This window comes from Dicentrarchus labrax, unplaced genomic scaffold (genome assembly GCF_905237075.1).
Source record: "Dicentrarchus labrax unplaced genomic scaffold, dlabrax2021, whole genome shotgun sequence".
In the NCBI taxonomy this organism is placed as follows: domain Eukaryota; kingdom Metazoa; phylum Chordata; class Actinopteri; family Moronidae; genus Dicentrarchus; species Dicentrarchus labrax.
The window spans coordinates 10,890,514-10,910,476 of NW_026136724.1; the positions used below are offsets into that span (position 1 = coordinate 10,890,514).

The window sequence follows — 19,963 nt, forward strand, 5'->3', positions numbered from 1 at the left end:
GTAGGAATATATCTAGAATTCTAGAAAATCTAGAAGGCTACTCAGGATTTTGGAGGCCTAAAAGTTGGTAAAAAGTAGTTGCTTTGAATGAACTATGTAATAACTTAATATGGATATCATTGTGCTTTAAATGTTTCCATATGCATGCTTTGTCATGTCTGTGTCTAAAGTGCATAAAAGACACTCATTGTGGCTCATGAATTGCTTTTCATATGTCCTTCCATTCTTATCTTTGTTTTTTTGCGAGTTTAGGTCTATGGAGAGGTAAGACAAGATGTGGCATAAAAACGCCATGCATGCAAGCAATGTTTCTGACTTTGGTGCAACTAAAAGCAAGGAGAAAGCACATCAACTGATCTGGTTTTACTATGTCATCATTCTCATTGGCATAGTCAAAACCATAACCACAGTCATGACATTAACACTAAAATGTAACATTTAAAAGTACTGCTTCTAGCTTCATTTAATTTTTAAGATGCAAATGCATTGAGCTTGAAAATGGAGTCAAAATGTTTGAGATTGAGATTGTAGAGCTTGCATAGTATTAACAGGAATTATACGTTTTTTAGACCAAATGAACATACTGACAGATGGTAACAGGTTGTATCTCTGGGGAGGAAAGTGCATTTTTGATTATTGCATGTAAACTGAAAGCATATTGGTTGATTTTATTCCAAATATTGTACATAAAGGTATTGCAAGAGACTGAACAGCACGCATTTGCAAAATCCCCTTTAGCAGTGGTCACTAACCCTAAAACTGCACCCAGGCTTAAAACAGCACTAACACTATAGATAATACTATAAAATGCTATAGCTATGTTTTAGGCATTCCATTGTTTGGCCGTTGTGCATTATAATAACACTTTATATATAGTAAGCAGTTGTGTATCTGTTGGCCTATGGCACAGGGGCACTTCAAGCACATTGGTGCTACACTTGAGCCCAACTGTGTACAAAACACAACAGCAATATATGTGTTTATTATATGTGGCCTTTGTGTGGGTGGGAAAGCCAGATTACTCATGTAAAATGCTAATGCTTGGATAATAGCCTGTCCTCTGTGGCACCAGGGTTTCTAACCACTGCAGAAAAAGTTCAATAAACTGCCTAAATTGTTTTCTCAATAACCTTCCTTCCAACCTTTTCCTACCCTTTTATAGTGACACAGAGGACCACAAGCCGCTGAAGGGCAGTCGGACGCCGTCCAATGGGACAGTGCGCCGTGACGAGAGCGACGACAGCCTGGTGGACTACGGGGAGGGCGGGGACGGACAGTTCAATGAGGACGGCTCCTTCATCGGCCAGTACAGCGGCAAGAAAGAGAAAGACACGCACGAAGGCAACGAGAGTTCGGAGGCCCCATCGCCTGTCAACGCCATGAACTCGTTTGTCTAACAAAGGGGCCGCGGCCTGGCTGGGATGGTTGCTATGGCCCACGCCTTGTCACCCTGGCAAATGTGACCATGGGGACTGTCTCTGCGGTGACAGTTGCTAAGGTGACAGTCGTTGTGGACACCTACTCTCACCATGGTGGCTGTCACTTCGGTGGCCATCCCCATGGCTACCTGTCATCAAGACTGCTGATAACGCCCTCATCTCCACACCCGCCAGCCCCTGTCACACTGTGACCTCCTCTGATCAACACACACTCAACATGGCAAAGACCGACACCACATCTCCCCACCCATGAGCATTGAAAGAAGGTGTGAAATGAGGGATGCAAGGACTCTGAGAAGGAGAGAGGAAGCAATATAGAAAAGCAGAAGGAATGTACCAGAAGAGTTGTACCACTCAGACTGAGCAGAAGTGGCCGTGTGTGTGTGTGTGTGTGTGTGTGTGTGTGTGTGTGTGTGTGTGTGTGTGTGTGTGTGTGTGTGTGTGTGTGTGTGTGTGTGTGTGTGTGTGTGTGTGTGTGTGTGTGTTATTGGCATTTGATCTCCTTTGCAAACATACTAAACATGATGTATCCAAATATATATTTTATCAAAGTACAGTACACGACCCGCAGGCAGGCAAATATGCATTGAATCACACTCATGAACACCTGCATGGAGTAAATCATGATTCTATTAAGCATTTTACCATCCTCGTGTCAGTTGTTGCAGAGGTGATCTGTGTGAGACTGTATATGGTGCACGCCTACTAGTGACTGGATTATGCCTCTTTTATTGTTTTGTTTGTTTTTTCAAGTGTTCAGTGGCGTATGATATATAGAAAAAATGGCAGCAGTGTCTTTATGGACACTGCTGTGAAATGTGACTCAAAGTAGAAGCTAGCATATGTCTTTTTGAGACAGATGAACTGTTTGTACATATGTAATAGAATAAGAAGAAAGCTATATTTCGAGGTCAGGGATGTCCCTTTGTAGTCATTGGAAAACCTGGCTAGAACCACTTTGAACTCAGCGTTTGGTCATTCCTTATCACACCTACCAGCCAGCCAGAACTCCCACATCCTTTTCCAATCGGCCCGTTTCTAGCCTCGTGTTTTCTCAAACTTGTTCTTTGCTTGCATTTTTTTTTTTTTTTTTGCTTTTCTTTCCCCGATCTGTTCCTTTTACACCAAGCCTATGCTTCTTGTTACTGAGCACTAACTTAACACAAGTGGAGGTGTGATCCAGTGTCATTGTCAAGTGTTTCCACCCCAAATCGTGGCCACTGTGCAGATATTTGTTTTTAGGTTATGGTATTGGCAGAACTAACCGCTGCCCCGACCTTGTTTTCGATAGCATTTCCACCTATCTGCTGTGTTTGATGGCAGAACAGACAGAATAAGACGTTACATGTAGAGGTTTACTGACAGTAGACACTGTAGTTTCTGGATATTTAGATGTCGATGATCAAGAACCTCTCAGCACGGTTTCTAGTGCCTTTGTAGAGAACAGTGACTTACATCCATAGAATTACATCCCTCTTCATATACAGGACACACCTGGGCTCAGTGCAGTTTATATAGTCCATCAATACAGTACATACAGAATAGTATCCCATCTTAATCTAACGACAACTTTGAAGGCTATGCGAGTATTCAAGAGTACATTAAACAAAAAATAAGCTCTAAGGGGTTCCGCTGATGTTGAAGAATTTTGTTCATTAACAGTACGACCCTTTATTGTGAGCTATGTGGTCATTGAGGATTGCAAAACATTAACTTTAAATGGCCTCGTTGAGTCTTTCAATAGTTTTCAACAGGAAATTCTAGAAATTGATTCCAAAATGACCTTTTTCAGTCGTACGCTGGCATTAGTTGTGAAGAATAATTTTCAGCTATTGTTATGGCCTTGTCGACAATCATACACCCGGTTATCATCAGCCCGTGCAACAGACCTATCCGGCTAAGAGGTAAAGACTGAAGAAATGTGTGGTATATTAAAGCGAGTAGGAAACTTCTGAGCATGGACGCCTTGTGAGATGTCGTCATGTGTTCATTTCAGACATTGTCCTCCTAACACATTCATCTTGAGGAGGAGCTGCTGCCCAGCAGCATTAAACTACTGCCAACCTACTCACCAGGTAACTGCCAACAGGAACCAGACTCACCATCTGGCTATTATCAGAACGGGACTAACTGTTACTGGTAGCACTTAGAAATTAAGGGGTCGGAAACTTGCGTAATGAATACTGAATGTGGAAACAAGTGTATCTGTTTATGTGAATGAAAATAATTGCTTGTTTCACTGCAAATGGTAAAACACACTGGTGACTTTGGTTTATGCATTTAACCTTATATCTGTGTATGTTGTCACGTTCTGAGCGCAGCACTCAGTGAGTTTTATATTCCTGTAAATGAATGAAGCTTGTGTGTGAATGTTTGGGTGCATGAGTGTGTGTATGTGTGTGTGCGCGTGTGTGTGTGCAGCACATGCATGCTACTGTGTTACAGCGTGCGTGATGTATACTACCGCTTTCAATTTCCATGGATAACCGTCTAATTCTGATGTGTGTCCTGCAGTCTGCTCTCAACAGGAGATACAAGACTTTTTTTTTTTCCAGAGAACATTTCCACGTCTTAGGTTTATCATAACTTGCATCAAGTTTTTAGGTTTGCGATGTGTCAGCTTTCACGTGTAGATATTTTTGTTGTATTTTGTAAATAATGGCTTGAATTGAGCGTAGATGTGTTGAGGTCAGAGGTGAGAGCTTTGACCTCAATTGACCCTGCTGCATTATGGGTAGGAGGGCGTTGTGTGAGATGAGACTATTTACAGTTTTCACTCGTTCATTTGCTGTGAAATTTCTTTAATTTCTTTCATATTTTCTTTTTTTAACTTGCCAGGTGGATTTGCTAGCTCAAATGTTTAGCCTATCAGGTATCAAAGGAGATTATTTAACTTGTGACTGAGCTCTTGTGACACCTGTATTGTTTCTGTCTCTGACAGTTCATGCACCTTTTTTTTCCTGTATTTTTTTATAAAAAAGGTACACACTTCAACAAGAGGTATCACTCACACCTCTGCGTGTCTAGTTTACAACAACAACATCTGGTGTCTGAACACGGCTGGAAACTGAAAACTGTTGTCCTAAACTAGACATCAGGTGACACTAATACATCCTTTTTTAAGAGTGTGCATCTAAAAAAAACAAAACTGTAATTTGGAGCATACAGAAGGATGGCCGGCATGGAACAGATAAGCGGACTGGCACATCGGAGTGTGAAAACCCTGGAAACAATGTTCTAGTGACTGGTGAACATACAGTAGGATATACAGTATATGATATGATATAATATGACATTCTGGTTAATGTTGAAGCTATACGAGAAGCATGAAAGGCTGTCAAAATGGTTTACTCTACAATATAATATTGCAAAATATTTTGTATTTTAAATGAAGTTTAAAAAAAATGAAATAAATGTTGGTTTCAGGATTTCAAAACAGTCATGTTTTTTTTTTTTTTTTTTGTGGTCATGCATGCAGTGCGACATAGGCTACTAAAGTGTGTGTGAGTAGCTCCACCCAGTGTATGAAAATGGGAATTGTTTTTTATGGGTTTTTTTGCCATGGAGAGATATAAACCCCCAAAAGTTAATCCATTGAAGATTAACATGCATTTGCCGTGTTAGTGCATGCGCAGTGGGCCTGTTTTTTATTCTTCTTGAAAGAGCTCTGCTATGGTTTCTATGTTTTCTTTCCGAGAGGACAGCCAATCACAAAATCTAAGTGCTTTTAAGATTAAAACGTCAATCTGAAGATTCTAAACTTGTATTTGTCACATGCACAAATAAGAATTAGAAAAGAGATTTAAAGTATTAAAAAAAAGCTAAGATAAATAATAAATATATGTAATCCTAATGTGTGTATTGTCTCAACACAAAGGTGGACTATTTATAACCATCATGCAACTATCTTTTTCCAAAGAGTCTCATTGTAGAGGATAAATTCCTATCACATATAGTCACGCAGCTGGTGTCTGGAATCATTCATTATTAATTGATATGAAGGTCATTTAGGATGCAGAGCACATGTTGGGGAGCAAGATATGGACAATAGAGTCTATGCACCTTTCCTACATCTTCCTACAGCCTAACTAAAGCCTATATTAATGCACCTGAATATTCCCATTAAGACCTATTGCGTGTGTCCGTGTACATAGACTCACTGTATTTCTTACACTTGTTGGGAAATCAAATAATAGGTAGGCTACTAAAGTAATCCATCCATCTTAAAAGGATTCCTGTTCTCAGTTTATTAAAAAGCTCAACTTTAATTTCTGCAAAGGTTTTATTTCCCTTGTCTGGGATGCGTAGCACCATGATGCTCACATCCCTCCCATCCTCCCTTTGTCGTGGACCAATCGCAACCGCATCCTCGTTGCCACACAGAGGTGTCACTCCGCCGCTGTCCTCCAATAGAAAAGTTGCGCTGAACGGGACGCTCCGGCGGGTGGGCTGTGGGATGATGCGGTTCGGGTCCAGGTGTGCCATGCGGACAGTGTACTGAAATTCCCCCCTTTTTCTGCCTAAAAGGTAAGAACCACACCACATGCGAGTTTGTGCATGACCTAAGTGGCTCTTGTGTCTGGAGTTGAGTGAGGATACACCGGAGTGTGTTCAGCGCTGTAGTGCAGAAGTGGACCGGCACAGGAGTACCGCAATGCAGAGCAGTGAATTACCGGTGCCGCTCAGTCGTCATTGGGGTGAAGTGATGTAAGGGTGCTGCGCAGATGCTCTGTAGAGGCTGCATTGGGGTTTTTTTTTTTTTTTTAAATGACTGCGACAAAGTGAGCGCTGTACAATTTAAAAGAAGGTTTTTGCTTCTCATCCTGCACTTGTAGTCATGCAAGGCACATGCTGATCTGAGAAAGTGTGTTTCAGTGGGGCAGGGAGGAGACGCAAGGTGGGAAGAGTCAGATACTGAATGCGTCAAGGGCGCAGGAAGCTGCTGGGTGCACCATGCCATCTCTGTGGTAAAGGACTGACTGTCCTTCATTGGCAGGAGGGCAACTCCCTTATAAATCAGTGTTTAAAGGTTGAATAATGTAGGGTACTGTAATAAAGTCTGTAGCTATTGAGTCTAAAGTCACATTAAGGTATAAAATATATTTGGTTTTAAACTAAATTAAATATTGCAATAACTATTACGACATAGATCCACATATATCATCAGAATCTGAATTTCTTTTCACTGCCTACAGTGTCCACTGGACTATAACAGAAAAATACAGAATGTACCACAGTCCAAGGATAATTTAGCCACTCCCATTTTAGATGTCAGAAATGAATAAAACTGTCATGGGTGCAACATGTTGAGAGGAAAGGGGGGTACTTCTCCCCTGATATCCTAAACGTGAGGCCGTATTTTCTTATGACATATTCTAGCTTGTGTGGTGCAGAAGAGCCAGAACCAGCACACTCATTCACTGAAACAAATCAAAGGAAGCCCACTTTCATCAAGTCTCCTCTAACCCAAACATTATTCATCCTCTTGTTGAATTCAGTCTCGACTTTCAATGGGATTTTTCTACAAACAGTTATTCAGGCGGTCACTAAGACACTGAGCTTAATACATGTGCTGACCTAAATTTCACTGCCCTGTCCAAAGCGGATCTGTGATGGGATTATTGCGAGAGGAAACACATGAAAACACACTCCGATGAATTGATTAGAATTAGTGGTAGAACAGATTGCTGCAACAATAATCTATAATGCCAAGGTGGCTTGATAGATTGTTGTTGCAGCAAATATATATCTATTTATATAAGTGTCCTGGAAGCTTGAGGTCTAAACTTTATTGATTTTTGAATATGTTATCTCACTCTCTCTCGCTGCTAGCCTACTCCCTCTCAAAGATAAACAGTCTGAAGTCATACAGCCATTCAAATGCAGGATAGATGCAGCCCCCCGCTAGTATACTGTTATATTATTGTTGAGTCATCAAGAGTGCATGTATACTGGGTGTAAGCCTCTGCCCTCCCTCTTTCTATTTCTGTGTGCTTGAGACAAACATGGCTGCTGAGGCACATGGGAGGAGGCTGTCTGGCAATTTTTACCCTTTTTTTATATCTTCTCACATCCAGAACGACTCAGCAAAGACTGTCCGGCTGCTCCTCTAACTGGAGGATAGACAAGCATTTGCCACAATAGTTACCTCAAAAACTTACCATTAAATACATTTTTTTTAAAAATTCATATTAAATAGTAAGTTTATACTTTTTTTTAAGAAGAAGTTACCATTTGTTTTTTTTATGTAATATTACATTTATTTCCCAGAATTTTAGCGTTTTGGACTCTTGCATATCTAAACATTTCTAAGGGAAGATTGCTGTGGGTTTACTGTTCCTGATCATATTCCCTTGGCTTCTGACACTATAGGAAGATTATCAGATGTAGCCTGAGCTTTGATCTGACTGTTTAGTGCAAAGGTTTTGTCCAAAAGCTCTATGATGCATTTTGGAGTCAGCAGAGGTATGTAGAGCGTAGTGTATCCTCACCCGTGAACACAAACTTCAAGAAAACGCAGCTGTGCTCTACAGTAAACAATATATTAATGTTGTGTTAATGTCATGCTGGACAAGTGAGAGACTATAACAGGCCGATCCTAGGTCCTGCTCCTTTTTGCTCTGAGCTCTGATAACTATTGAGCAAGCCTCTGTTAACTTTCTTCTTTCCTGTACGCCAATTTAACCTGCCCTACTCTGCCTCTGATTGGCTAGTACTCGTTTGCCTTCATCGGCTTGGTTCAGGTCTTGGTTGGTATAGGCATGAGGAGTGAGATTAATTGGGGTTAGGATGAAAATGTCTGGGTAAGCCTCCTGGAAGCGCATCCTAGAGGGCACTGTTTGTCCTGTTTGACATTGAAAGTTGAAACACTGCAGTCGCAGCTGTACTGCCATCTCATCCTGCAGAAGTGATGTGTAAGCATGTGTAACGGCACAACAGGGGCCGTCTTCTGCAGTGCTACCTTATGTTTTGTTAACAGACAGCCTTGTGTGCAGATCTGTGTCTCTGCCGGTGCATGTCCTGGTGGATGTGCACGCGCTTTGCATGACTACTTGTAGTGTTCTGCTGAGTCACTGACATCCTGCATCATTTATGTACACCGGGAGGATTTCAGCTCGTTCTGCACTCGGTTTCTAGTGTGGACAGTGATGCACAGTCATCAGTTATTATATCTTAAATGTCACATAAGTGTTATGTAATTATAATAATAATAATAATAATAATAATAATAATAATAATAATAATAATAATACACTGTTGCCACAATAAGGGCTGATCATTTTACACACGATGTTCTAAGCAGCAGTTCTGTTTCTGAAAGCCTCAAATCTTTTTTTGTTTCTTATTCAGCCCTCTCCAGTTCATGTCCTGCCCATCGTTTTCTTATTTGTGTCCCTCTGCACATCCACCAAGCTCACGTGGCTGCAGTAAGTGGGTTTTCTGACTGTCATGGCTTCCACTGCTTTTCTGCTCCTGGCCCTCTCCTCCTCCGTCTCCCTCACAGGTAAGAGGCACAGTGATGCCTAAAACTGTTCCCCCTAAAATTCATAACAACAAGAATGTCAGTACTACCTGCGCATCATTAGCTAACATGACTATGTTTTTGCTTTGCAGTGGCAGTCCTATTTGGTGAGCCCAGAATTTATGGAGGTGAGTTCAGTTTCCTCGGATTTGTTGTCCAAATGAGTCAGGACAAAAAAAACACTGCATGCAGCACAATGTTTGAGGGTGATTTGTAATTAGCACAGAAGCTGATTGTTGTTTAAAATTTGTCAGAGGATGCTACTGGATATGGCCCCATCTTTGAGGAGGAGCCTGTAGATGTGGTCTACACTGAGGACTCACCCGATGGGAGAATCTCTATGAACTGCAGGGCACGGGCTAATCCACCTGCTACATACAGGTTACACACACTAAAGATTTTCATTCAAATCATTAATGCTGTAAATTTTATGTATTTTATATAGATTTAGATTTATATAGATACAGGTTAGAATTGTTTTGAATTGCTGCCAGGTGGCGCCGGGATAACTGGGAAATCAAGCTGATGGAGCAGCCGGACGAGTACTACAGCCTTGTGGGGGGGAACTTGGTTATCACCAACCCCAGACAGAAGAAACATGCTGGGACATACGTCTGCGTGGCCAGGAACATCTATGGCACCGTCATCAGCAAGGAGGCCAGGGTCAAGTTTGGATGTAAGCATTTGAACCCTGCTAGTCTTGGCTGGCACCAGGATTTTTTTCCTGGTGCTCCAGCCTGTCCTCTCTACCTTGTATGGGATCTTTTTGCTGCCAAAATTACTGTTTTGGCTCAGATGTTTCTTGGGTTATGCCACATTAGATGCTGACTCGAATTCGTTCCTATTCCTATATTTCTTTGCTAGATTTATCTCAATTTATTCTCCCCAAAAGTAGTACTAGAAAAACTTAAAAGTTTAGTTGCCTATCCCTTTTATAATTGAAATTGTGGGCGTAAATTAGCTGGATGTTGATATGGAGGTTTTGTGCTACATATACTGTAAATCTACCTTTCAGTTCTTCAAGAACCACCAACTTATCACCCACTTTAGTTTTGCCTTGAATTACTGTCATCTCAGTTTTGACCTGAAGTCAAATTGAACGGATCTTCAAATTGACCTAAAAGATACAATGTTAAGAATATCAAAACTGCCCTTCCTGTTTGAAGTTTGAGTAGTGTCTTTATCCTTTATTTTCTCCTCATGTGCGATGTAGTTGTTGAGGAGTTTCCCCAGGAGGAAAGAGACCCAGTGTATGTCAAGGAAGGACAGGGAGCTGTTCTGCTGTGTGCCCCTCCAAAAGCCTGGCCACGTATGTACAGGTCTTCATGTCTCCATTAGATAAGTCAGTCTTGTGAAGGTAACAATGACAACTTTTTCATGTCCCTCTGTCTTTTCCTTTACAGAGGAGGTGACCTACCGCTGGATCTACAACGAGTTCCCAGTTTTCCTGAACACAGATCGCCGTCGGTTTGTATCCCAGAAGACGGGGAACCTGTACATCTCCAAAGTGGAAGCTCAGGATGCAGGAAACTACTCCTGCTTTGTTTCCAGCCCTGTCACTGGGAAGAGTGTCTTCTCCAAGTTTATCCCCCTCATCCCCTCACCCCCTGAAGATGGTTAGTAGAAACTAGTTGTGCTGCAGCTTAACAGGAAAAACCTCCTTAACATATGTTGCAGACTTAATCAGAATTAAGGGATATATGTATTACAGAAAAAGACACAGTATCTCTTGCAACATTTGGATAAAACATACTTTTTTGGCCTCAGGTGAGGAGAGAAAGTACCCAGCAGACATCAGGGTGAAGTTCCCAGATACTACTGCCATGCTGGCCACTAATATTACATTGGAGTGCTTTGCTCTGGGAAAGTAAGTCTCCATGTCTCTTCTCTTGATGTACTGAATTATTGAAGTACAGGGGCTCATGAGATTCATGCTTTCACACAGACACTGGTTTATTTGAAGATAGCTGTTGATATGTGCATTTGTCACCTTTATTGAAAGCTTGAGTTTAATTGTAATTTAAGTTTGTCTGAATTCAATCAATTTGATATTTTTTGTGTCTTTTTAGCCCCATCCCTCATATTGTTTGGAGGAAGGTGGACCACACTGACCTCCCACCAAATCATGAGATCAGTGAATCAGGAGCTGTGCTTCATCTGTACAATATACAGTATGAAGATGTGGGAGGATATGAGTGTGAAGCCATCAACACTAAAGGAAAGGACTGGCACAAGGCCTGGCTGTATGTGGAGTGTAAGTGATGTCACTGCATTGTTATACCAGCTTTAGATTGTAGAGCGTACTCAGTGTAGAGATTATTTCTTATAATTGAATCTACCCATGACCTTTATGAGATAAAAATAGAAATAAATGGGTATTTTGGACAGCACTAATGCAACAAATGGCACTTTTGTTTTTGTAGCTGCTCCAGAGTGGGCGGAAACCATCAACAACACTCAGATTGACATTGGCTCAGAGCACACCATGCGCTGTGTGGCATCAGGAAAGCCGTTCCCTTTCATCCGCTGGTACAAAGATGGATATATGGTAAAACCTTATACATATTGCCATCTTCAGTTAAAGACATTGTGGAGTACATGATATCAGCTTAGTTTTTGTGCTTTGAAACCATACTCAAGTTTACATTTCGGTTGTGTGTGTGTGTGTGTGTGTGTGTGTGTGTGTGTGTGTGTGTGTGTGTGTGTGTGTGTGTGTGTGTGTGTGTGTGTGTGTGTTTTCCAGTATGGGAAGGGGGAGCTGAAGTTTTCCAGTCTCACTTTCGATGACTCAGGAATGTACCAGTGTATCGCTGAGAACTACTGGGGCATCAAATACGCCAACGCTGAGCTGCGAGTCATTGGTGAGTCAGTTGTGTTTGAAACAGTTTCAAGGACAGCTGTAAAATTGAATTGTATATTGGTGCACAATAATCTAAATTCCTTTTTGCTAGAGGAAAGGTAAGAGTGGGGACAATTACAACAATTCACAATTTAAATCTCCCTTCAGCCTGCGCTCCTACATTCAAGTTTAACCCTGTGAAGAAGCAGCTTCTTGGAGCTAAAGATCGTCGTGTTGTGATCGAGTGTAAACCCCGCGCTGCTCCCAGACCGCGGTATACCTGGACAAAGGGCAAAGAGCTCCTCTACAACAGCTCACGGTCAGTCCAACTTATAATATACTCAACAATAAGTTGGGGTTGCAGCCACTAAGCTTAACTTATCTTTTAATTTGTAGCATTTCCATCCTGTTCGATGGGAGTCTGGAGATCCTCAACGCCACCAAAAATGATGAGGGCCTCTACACCTGCTTTGCTGAGAATGACAGAGGAAAGGCCAACAGCTCTGGCTATCTCACCATCACAGGTCAGTCAGTATGCACATACGTGCGGTCAGTGAACATTAGCAGTATTCTTGGATTTGTATAAGGGTTTAAACTTTATTTGTGATGCTTCTTTTTCTTAGAGGCTACCAGCATCACAGAAGCACCTGAAGACACTGAGGTAATGGTTGGTGATGAGGTGATTCTGAGGTGTGCTGCTTCATACGACCCCATGCTGGACATCGCATTCATCTGGGCCATAGATTACAGGGTCATCGACTTTAACGCTGAGTGGCAACACTATGAACGTGTTATGGTAGGGTGATGGTTCATCCTAGCCTCATTTAACATCTTAACTTCTAAGATGTCTCACAATTGGTCCCTTGACATGCTGCTGGTATTGTGACCTAATGACGATTTAACAGTATTTTCTTTCTTCGTTTTTCTTTCCCTTTCTCTTTTATGTCCTTGTCTTTGCCTGCTGTTGTTCAGAGTGATGATGGCAGCGGTGACCTGAGAATAATGAATGCCCAGATTTGGCACGAAGGTCGCTATACCTGCACAACTCAGACAGTGGTGGACAGCGACACGGCATACGCTGATCTCAAGGTTGTAGGTCAGTCGATCGTAGATACTTTGATTATTTTTGATTTCTGATCCCCTTTTAGTATTTCGGTTGATATTCTTATCCAGAGTAAATATACAGTCTGTATTGCTATTTTGCCTGAATATGTACCTTTCCTCCCTAATCCAGGTGTTCCTGGGCCTCCCGGTGTGATCCGGGTGGACGAGATCGGGGACACGTGGGTGAAACTGTTGTGGACCAAAGCAGGGGATCATAACAGCCCCATACTCTACTACACCATCCAGACCAGACACTACTGGGCTCTGAATGAAGACGACTGGAAGGACGCCAGCACCTGTGAGTACTGATAACTGCCAGCAGGGGGCCAAGTCGCTCTGCAGTTTGGATTAACTCAAGCGTTATAACCTAACGTGACCTGATCGTTGCATGTTGTTAGTAGCATTGCCTAATCATGCTGCAGAGACAGCAAATGTAGCACAATTTTTAGAATTGAATCAAATTTGATATGACATTCGTGTCTCTTTCAGCACCAACCTTTCTTGATGGCAGTATGGAGAAGGCAGAAGTGACAGACCTGTACCCCTGGATGGAGTATCAGTTCAGAATCATTGCCACTAACGAGTATGGCTCTGGCGAGGCCAGCATCCCCTCCCTCAAGATCAAAACCTGGGATGCTGGTAAGGAGAGAATGCTGACTTTTAGTCAGAAAGTAAGGACAGGTGTGGGGTAAAAAACTTTAATAACCTTTGTTCTTCTCAGCTCCAGTGGTTGCTCCCACTGATGTAGCAGGTTATGGAACCAGAAATGGTGAAATCATCATCACATGGACAGTGAGTAAGCCCTTAGTTCACGTGACACCAAAAATACTTACACACATCCCTGCATAACAAAATCTAAGAGTTGTTTTTTTCTTTCTTTTTCTCTTTCCACTCCTGACACCCTTAGCCTGTGCAGCCATGGTATTTCTATGGCAAAAAGTTTGGCTACATTGTGGAATTCAAGCCTCGAGATGGTTACGATTGGTTTCCCCAGACCATTTCGGACCCTGAGACAAGGCGTTTTGTCCATCGGGACCCCACATTCATTCCCACTGATGAAGATTTCCAGGTCAGAGAGTTTCAGGTGAAGATCAAGTCATTTAATTTGAAAGGAGACGGACCGTACAGCCTCACCAAGACCATCTTCTACCCAAGAGATGGTGAGGATTGTGTTTTACAGCTTGGTTTCATTTTATGTTTCCATTTGGAAAAATACTGTAAAGGGTGTGACACTAAACTTAGAGCAGTTGTCCAACTTTTTCTCTTTTCTCATCCATTTGTCTGAATTTTGTAGTCCCTATAGAGCCTCCAACAGACGTCTATGCCCGGCCAGTGTCCTCCACCGAGGCAGTGGTGTGGTGGTTGCCAGTGGTCGACACTGGTACAAGCCTGCAGCAGTACATTGAGGGATACCAGGTACAGAGCTTTTACTGAACAACACACACTGAAGAATTACACAAAGACATACTAACTGTTTATCCAGCTCTTTAACTTTTGATTGAACCTACTGGATAAAGAGATACATTTCAAATATCATTTTTCTTCTAACTAGGTCAAATACTGGAGAAAGTACGATGATCCGGAGCCGGGAGCAAACCGTATATTTGTTCCAGCCACAGTCAATCAGACCAGGTTGGAGAACATGCTGCCAGACTCCCACTACCTCATTGAGGTCCGTGCCTTCAATGGAGCCGGCCTTGGACCCCCTGGTGAACACTGTGAGATGTTCACAAAGAGACCACGTAAGAGCAGTTACTCACAATCTATGGGCAATTAACCGCTATAATGAGAGCTATCTTCTTAGAATGATACACAGATGTAGAAGTAGAAACAATTTTCTTTTGTTTACAGCACCACCAGACCCTCCCAGGATGTGGCGCTATATTTCCTGGACAGGACAGTGGTTGTATGTGTGGTGGGATCATATCCAGTATGACTGGTTTGGCAATATTTCCTTCCCACTGTACTACAAGGTGAGTGTGGGAAGCTTTGCTATTATCTTTTTAAATAAATTTATACATTTTTAATTAGATCTGAGACTGACATAAAAATGTCCCATGCTTTTTGTTTTCCAGGTCATGTTCAGAAAGACAGGGTACATCTACGGGAAAGTTTACATCACTGGCTGGCACTTCATGGACTTCCCCATGCCTCAGGTTGGAGACTATGAGCTGATGGTACGAGGCCGTTATGAAGGAGGAGATGGCCCAGTGAGGAAGATAAGAATTCAGGGTAAGACTAATATAATTTTGTGATTGATTTAAAGATGCTATGTCCTCTTGGTTCATTTGTCTCATGTTGTTTTTGCTTCCTCAGGTAAAGCATCTATGATCACGCCCACTCTAAGCCTGGTGTCTTTGGTGCTGCTGGCGCTGTGCATTGCAGGATTGGAAATTTAAGCCTGCCACAAGTGACATGTATATAATAGACTCTGGGAAGTTATTATGTGGGCCTACTGTAATGAGAGATCCAGTCTTCTTCTCCAAACACTCCTCACCTGATAGTCAGTTAAGATCCTACATCATGCCTCTGCCCTGCATCTGTTCTGTTGTAACACCACACAGGAAGCTGTTGTTCACAAAAAATAAAGACCCGCCACTTTTTATGGACTTACTTCATCTTCTAAATGAACACAGCAGTGCTACTGAGCTGCATAAGACTCCTGCATCGATCATATCATATCTCTAAGGAGGAGATCGGAAATGTACTCTGTCAAATCCAAATATGTTTTATCCAAGTCAAAGCCAAAATGTTAGACAGGTGATATTTGGTTGGCTCATTTAATAAGGCCCCCTTATTTTTTAATTAAGCTCTCCACATACTGTACTGTAAATGCATTCAGAAAAGCCATGTTTAAGTTATTAGCTGTAGTTATAGAGCTGTTTTTTATGCCTTTCCTCTATGTTCCAATCACGGTTTCCTGTGTGGACAAACAGGTAGAATTTAACCCTTAAAATGGGGGAATGTTATTTATTACAAGCACTATGAATTTCTCAGATGGTTAAGTAATCGATAACATATAAAGATAACCACTGTATTTGGTTTGGAATGAGAAGAGAAGGATGAGCGACTAGATTGTATGGATATATAATGTCACTTGTCCAATTTTCTTCTTGGATCACACACTGTATATCATATACATACAGGCTTGTTATTCACTATCATAAGATTGTAGATTCAGGAAGGTGTTTTCACTTTTGTTAAACTTTTAGTTTAGATTAATTTTCTACATTTTCAATGGTGCTGTATGACAGGTACAAAGCTTGCTTCATGTTAATTAAGGTTTTCATCCTAACCAGAGTCACATGCGTAAACAATTTAAGTATGAGTTTTAGCTGCACCAATGAAAGCCATATCACTTTGATGACAACGTCCTTAGAGACCAATGATGATTTGTGAAGGGAAATGTAATATTCGAATGAACCATGAAACTGGGTTTGAATAGAAACTGCTATATATCACATATGTATGCTAATTTCCTTTATGTCAGGCTGCAAAACCATTAAACAGTGCAACAGTCTATATTGTCTCATTGGTTGAGTTTTAGTCCATTTCGTGTTCCTTTCCAGTCAGTACAGGGTTAATGAAGTACTTTAATAGGATTATTCAGATATATTTTGCCTTGGTGTGAATTTTGAGCAAGAAATGAATTTATTTTATGCTCTTGCTGTACTTTTTAAGGTTTCTCAGCCTGCAAATTGAAATGTGATGTGTGATTTCAATCAGCAGATGGCAGTATATCCACGCGCCATTTACCAGTATTAGTCTATTATTCAATCCAATCACTGACACAGGAGTGCACAGAAGTGTTTTTTATTTCCAATCTGAATTGTGTCATATCATCTATAGTTTCCTTTCAGTAATACTGAAAAAAAAAAAAGATTTTTTTTCTTGAATGGCCTTGCACTTTCACAGCAGTATTATTTTTTCCACACTAAATGTTCCTGTAGTATTGGTTTGGATGGTAGTAAAGGTTATTGCTTATTCCTTATACAGTGTAAACAGCATATCCATATTTTGTGTGATGGTGTTTAAGAAGAAAAAAGGAAAAGGATTATTTTTAATGTGTGTGCTTTTGTTTGTGCTTTAAAGGTAGCTTGCTTTCATACTGTACAGTAGTCTCTGTGTGGGTGGCTTTTATCTCCCCTGTTTCCACCTCCATTACCAGCATTTCTCGCATTTTACCTCCTTCCCCTCAAACAAATTACCTAGACACAGAGAATCCCATGTGAGGCTGAAATCAATGCTCCCATCATTTACAAACAGTCACAGCAGATACACATAGGTGAGTCTCCCATAGCAGGAGAGTGAGTCGTCCTCCAGAGGAGGATATTGAAGAGCCTGTTGTTGTGATACATGGTTCTTTCTGCTTTTATTTACATGCTCTGGTCTGGCTCCTCTGTAGACAATGAACGGCAGCATCATAGTGTGTGCCTTTAGTCTGTCTCTGTGGCTTGAAGCAGTGCATTACCCCAATCTTTTTTGTATAGAATGAAATCTCATGTTTTTACAAATGCTTAAAATCCAACATTTTAAGGCAGTCGTTCTGTTAAATCAGATTCTACCAGAAAAGTTTGTGAAGTAAAGAATTTGTTTTCCCACTGTGACTTTGTCAGGCTTACAGTGAAAGGGGACTTCTGACTAGATGTTTGCCAAGTTAAATCTCCACAATGTGAAAAACAGTACCCCGTTTTTTGTATGAGGTGCCACTGAGCAAGGCACTTAGGTTAACTGTGGTAGTGGTTGGCTATAACACGGGCAAATACTGTGTGCATACAAAACATGGAAGGCTGCTAATATGCTACTTTATCAGTGTGTGTGTGTGTGTGTGTGTGTGTGTGTGTGTGTGTGTGTGTGTGTGTGTGTGTGTGTGTGTGTGTGTGTGTGTGTGTGTGTGTGTGTGTGTGTGTGTGTGTGTGTGTGTTTATTTGTGGTGGCTCTGACTGATATTATGCTAAGATATGTGCAGGAAGCACCACACTCCCTTTTGGCCATTACTGTAAATAAGAAAGGTGATTTGGTCAAGTCGCCTGATCAAGGATGCATATGCAAACAAAGCTCTGGCATTGGCTGTGCTGTCAAAATAAAATGCATCCACACAGTGAATGGTGCTTTCAATGGTGATTTCATGAATATTGCGACACGCTGCACGGACGCTGCATTAGGACAGGACCAGCACATGACGTCAATCTTAATTATTTGCCTTAACACTTGTCTGTCGACTTTCATCAACCCCCTCTATCCTGTGTCAGTGTGCACATACAGTATGACATTACCTTAGGTGTCCGCACGTCCCTGCAAACAAACACCTATATTTTTATTTATTGTTCTTGCCCAATAAGCTCACTCAGTTTCTGACAGACACCACTAATTCCAGGTGTCAGATACAGTAAATAAACTCCCAGCGATGCAGTGGAATTCAGCTGATTATTTACGTATTAGATATTCCCTTTGCTGCTTTCCATTTGATCAGAAGATGCTCTCTGGCTGTCAGGTTGGACCTGTGATGGTGGGAGCACATAAATAATAATATAATAGACCTGGAGCCCTTAGTGCTCAAAGCAGGTTCAGTCTGCGTGATTTCCTACCTCTCACATGTACTCATTGCATTTTTATCAAATCCTCTCAACCCTTTAAGCCCCATTTCCATTCTCTGAATTATCCCCCATCTTTATCCATATACGGTGGCTGTGTTTCTGTACAACAGCACACTATACATTTAAATATAGAACACATTTTCTATAATTTAGCAGCAGTGTTGAAGCACAAAGGGGAATGCTATGAATACTATAAGCATCAATGGTATGAAAAAGTTCAAAATAAGCTCTGTAAAGCCAGCAAAGAGCCAAACCAGGACATATGCAAAGCAGCCTGCATTAGCCTTTGCACTGGCCCATAAATCACATACATTTGGCAGGGTCCCCTGGCTTGCTAGCTAGTTAGCCCAGACTAGAGAAGCCACTTCTGCTGCTCCCACAGAGCAGAGTGGCCTATTGAGCAACATCAGATGGCTCCCAGGGTTCGGAAAGAGCCGCACTAAATCTCCTAGACCAATTTGGCATGGCAGAGCTGGCCTGTGTTAGCAGCGCAGCTAACCTGGTTAGCAGCCTGTTAGACCACGGTTGGAGGTCCCTCCCGCTGTTCGACTGGCTGAAATGGGCTGTGGTGTCAGATCCGGAAGTAATTGCCTCTTCTATGGGTAGTTTATGACCCTGTTTACCCTGTGAAGAATAGCTCCTTCACATATCCCTCTTTCTGATGGAGGTACTTTGTCAGGCTGATGGTTGATGTAGGTGCCTTCTCACTATTAGTGAACAAAAAGAATGTGCACCTTGAGGCTGAAGGAAACAATTTTAGCTGTATTGTGTGGCATTGAGAGGGGAATTGATTGCTCACTGTGCATTGTATACTCTCACAGAAGAGGCTTTTCCTGTCCATTGGCTAAATTGGGAAACTTCATTGTGGAAATATTCCCTAGATACCTAGTGCCCGGCAGTGCTGTCTAAATTCAGAAATAACAACAGACAGGTTGTAGTATTGTATGACTTCTGTTTTGTGTGGCTCATCAGCCTCCTGCCAGATTTGTGCTCACTCTGCACCAGGACCCCCTAGTCTGCTTTGGCAATCACACCAAATCCTCTCTCTTCTCTCTCTCTCTTTCTGTCTTGTGCTGGCAGACCTGACGCTTGGTATTTGCTGATGCCAGAAAAAACGTTTCCAATCCTCTTTGTGTCCAATTAAAGATTAACAGCAGTACATCCACAGAGCCAGGACCCTTTATTGCTGTAAATACCTTCTCAGCTTTTGTTTAGGAGATTTTCATTCAGTACGATTGCTGAAATTGGGAAATGGGCAGTCTACACAAAACACAGCTGTCATTGTTTGATACATTTATTCCACGATCTGGATCAAATACTGCACTGATGTATGGTAACACAAGGATAATAGACTAAAATAGAGAATGATTTCTCTCTATTAAAGTGAAGACCTTTCAGCGCCACCAGCAGGTTGACATTTTGGGATTTTAGTGCATTTTCTCGACAACCATCCGAAAACATG

At 41.7% G+C, this 19,963-nt stretch overlaps 2 protein-coding genes across 12 annotated transcripts in view; both read left to right on the forward strand.

The window, feature by feature from the left end:
• The window catches only part of nrcama (neuronal cell adhesion molecule a), a 59,628-nt gene extending 54,753 nt beyond the window's left edge, over positions 1-4,875 (forward strand). For all 10 annotated transcript variants that reach the window (XM_051392848.1, XM_051392849.1, XM_051392850.1 and 7 more), the window contains one exon: positions 1,163-4,875. In XM_051392848.1, coding sequence (XP_051248808.1) covers positions 1,163-1,397 — 235 coding nt within the window. In that variant the 3' untranslated portion in view covers positions 1,398-4,875. The remainder of the gene's footprint in view (positions 1-1,162) is intronic.
• A 962-nt stretch (positions 4,876-5,837) lies between these two features.
• On the forward strand, positions 5,838-16,424 carry cntn1b (contactin 1b). 2 transcript variants are annotated; one of them, XM_051392859.1, is made up of 24 exons: positions 5,838-5,966; positions 8,790-8,943; positions 9,054-9,089; positions 9,216-9,342; positions 9,456-9,637; positions 10,175-10,270; positions 10,365-10,577; positions 10,729-10,828; positions 11,031-11,215; positions 11,385-11,509; positions 11,705-11,822; positions 11,969-12,119; positions 12,197-12,324; positions 12,424-12,596; positions 12,773-12,896; positions 13,035-13,202; positions 13,394-13,543; positions 13,626-13,696; positions 13,812-14,064; positions 14,199-14,320; positions 14,457-14,646; positions 14,756-14,877; positions 14,980-15,136; positions 15,221-16,424. In XM_051392859.1, exons 2-24 carry the CDS (start codon positions 8,889-8,891, stop codon positions 15,301-15,303), a joined length of 3,129 nt encoding a protein of 1,042 aa, XP_051248819.1. In that variant the 5' UTR covers positions 5,838-5,966; positions 8,790-8,888; the 3' UTR covers positions 15,304-16,424. The 2 variants fall into 2 exon arrangements, with proteins under 2 accessions (XP_051248819.1, XP_051248820.1); XM_051392860.1 differs by having other exon boundaries at positions 8,853-8,943.
• Positions 16,425-19,963: the final 3,539 nt, after the last annotated feature.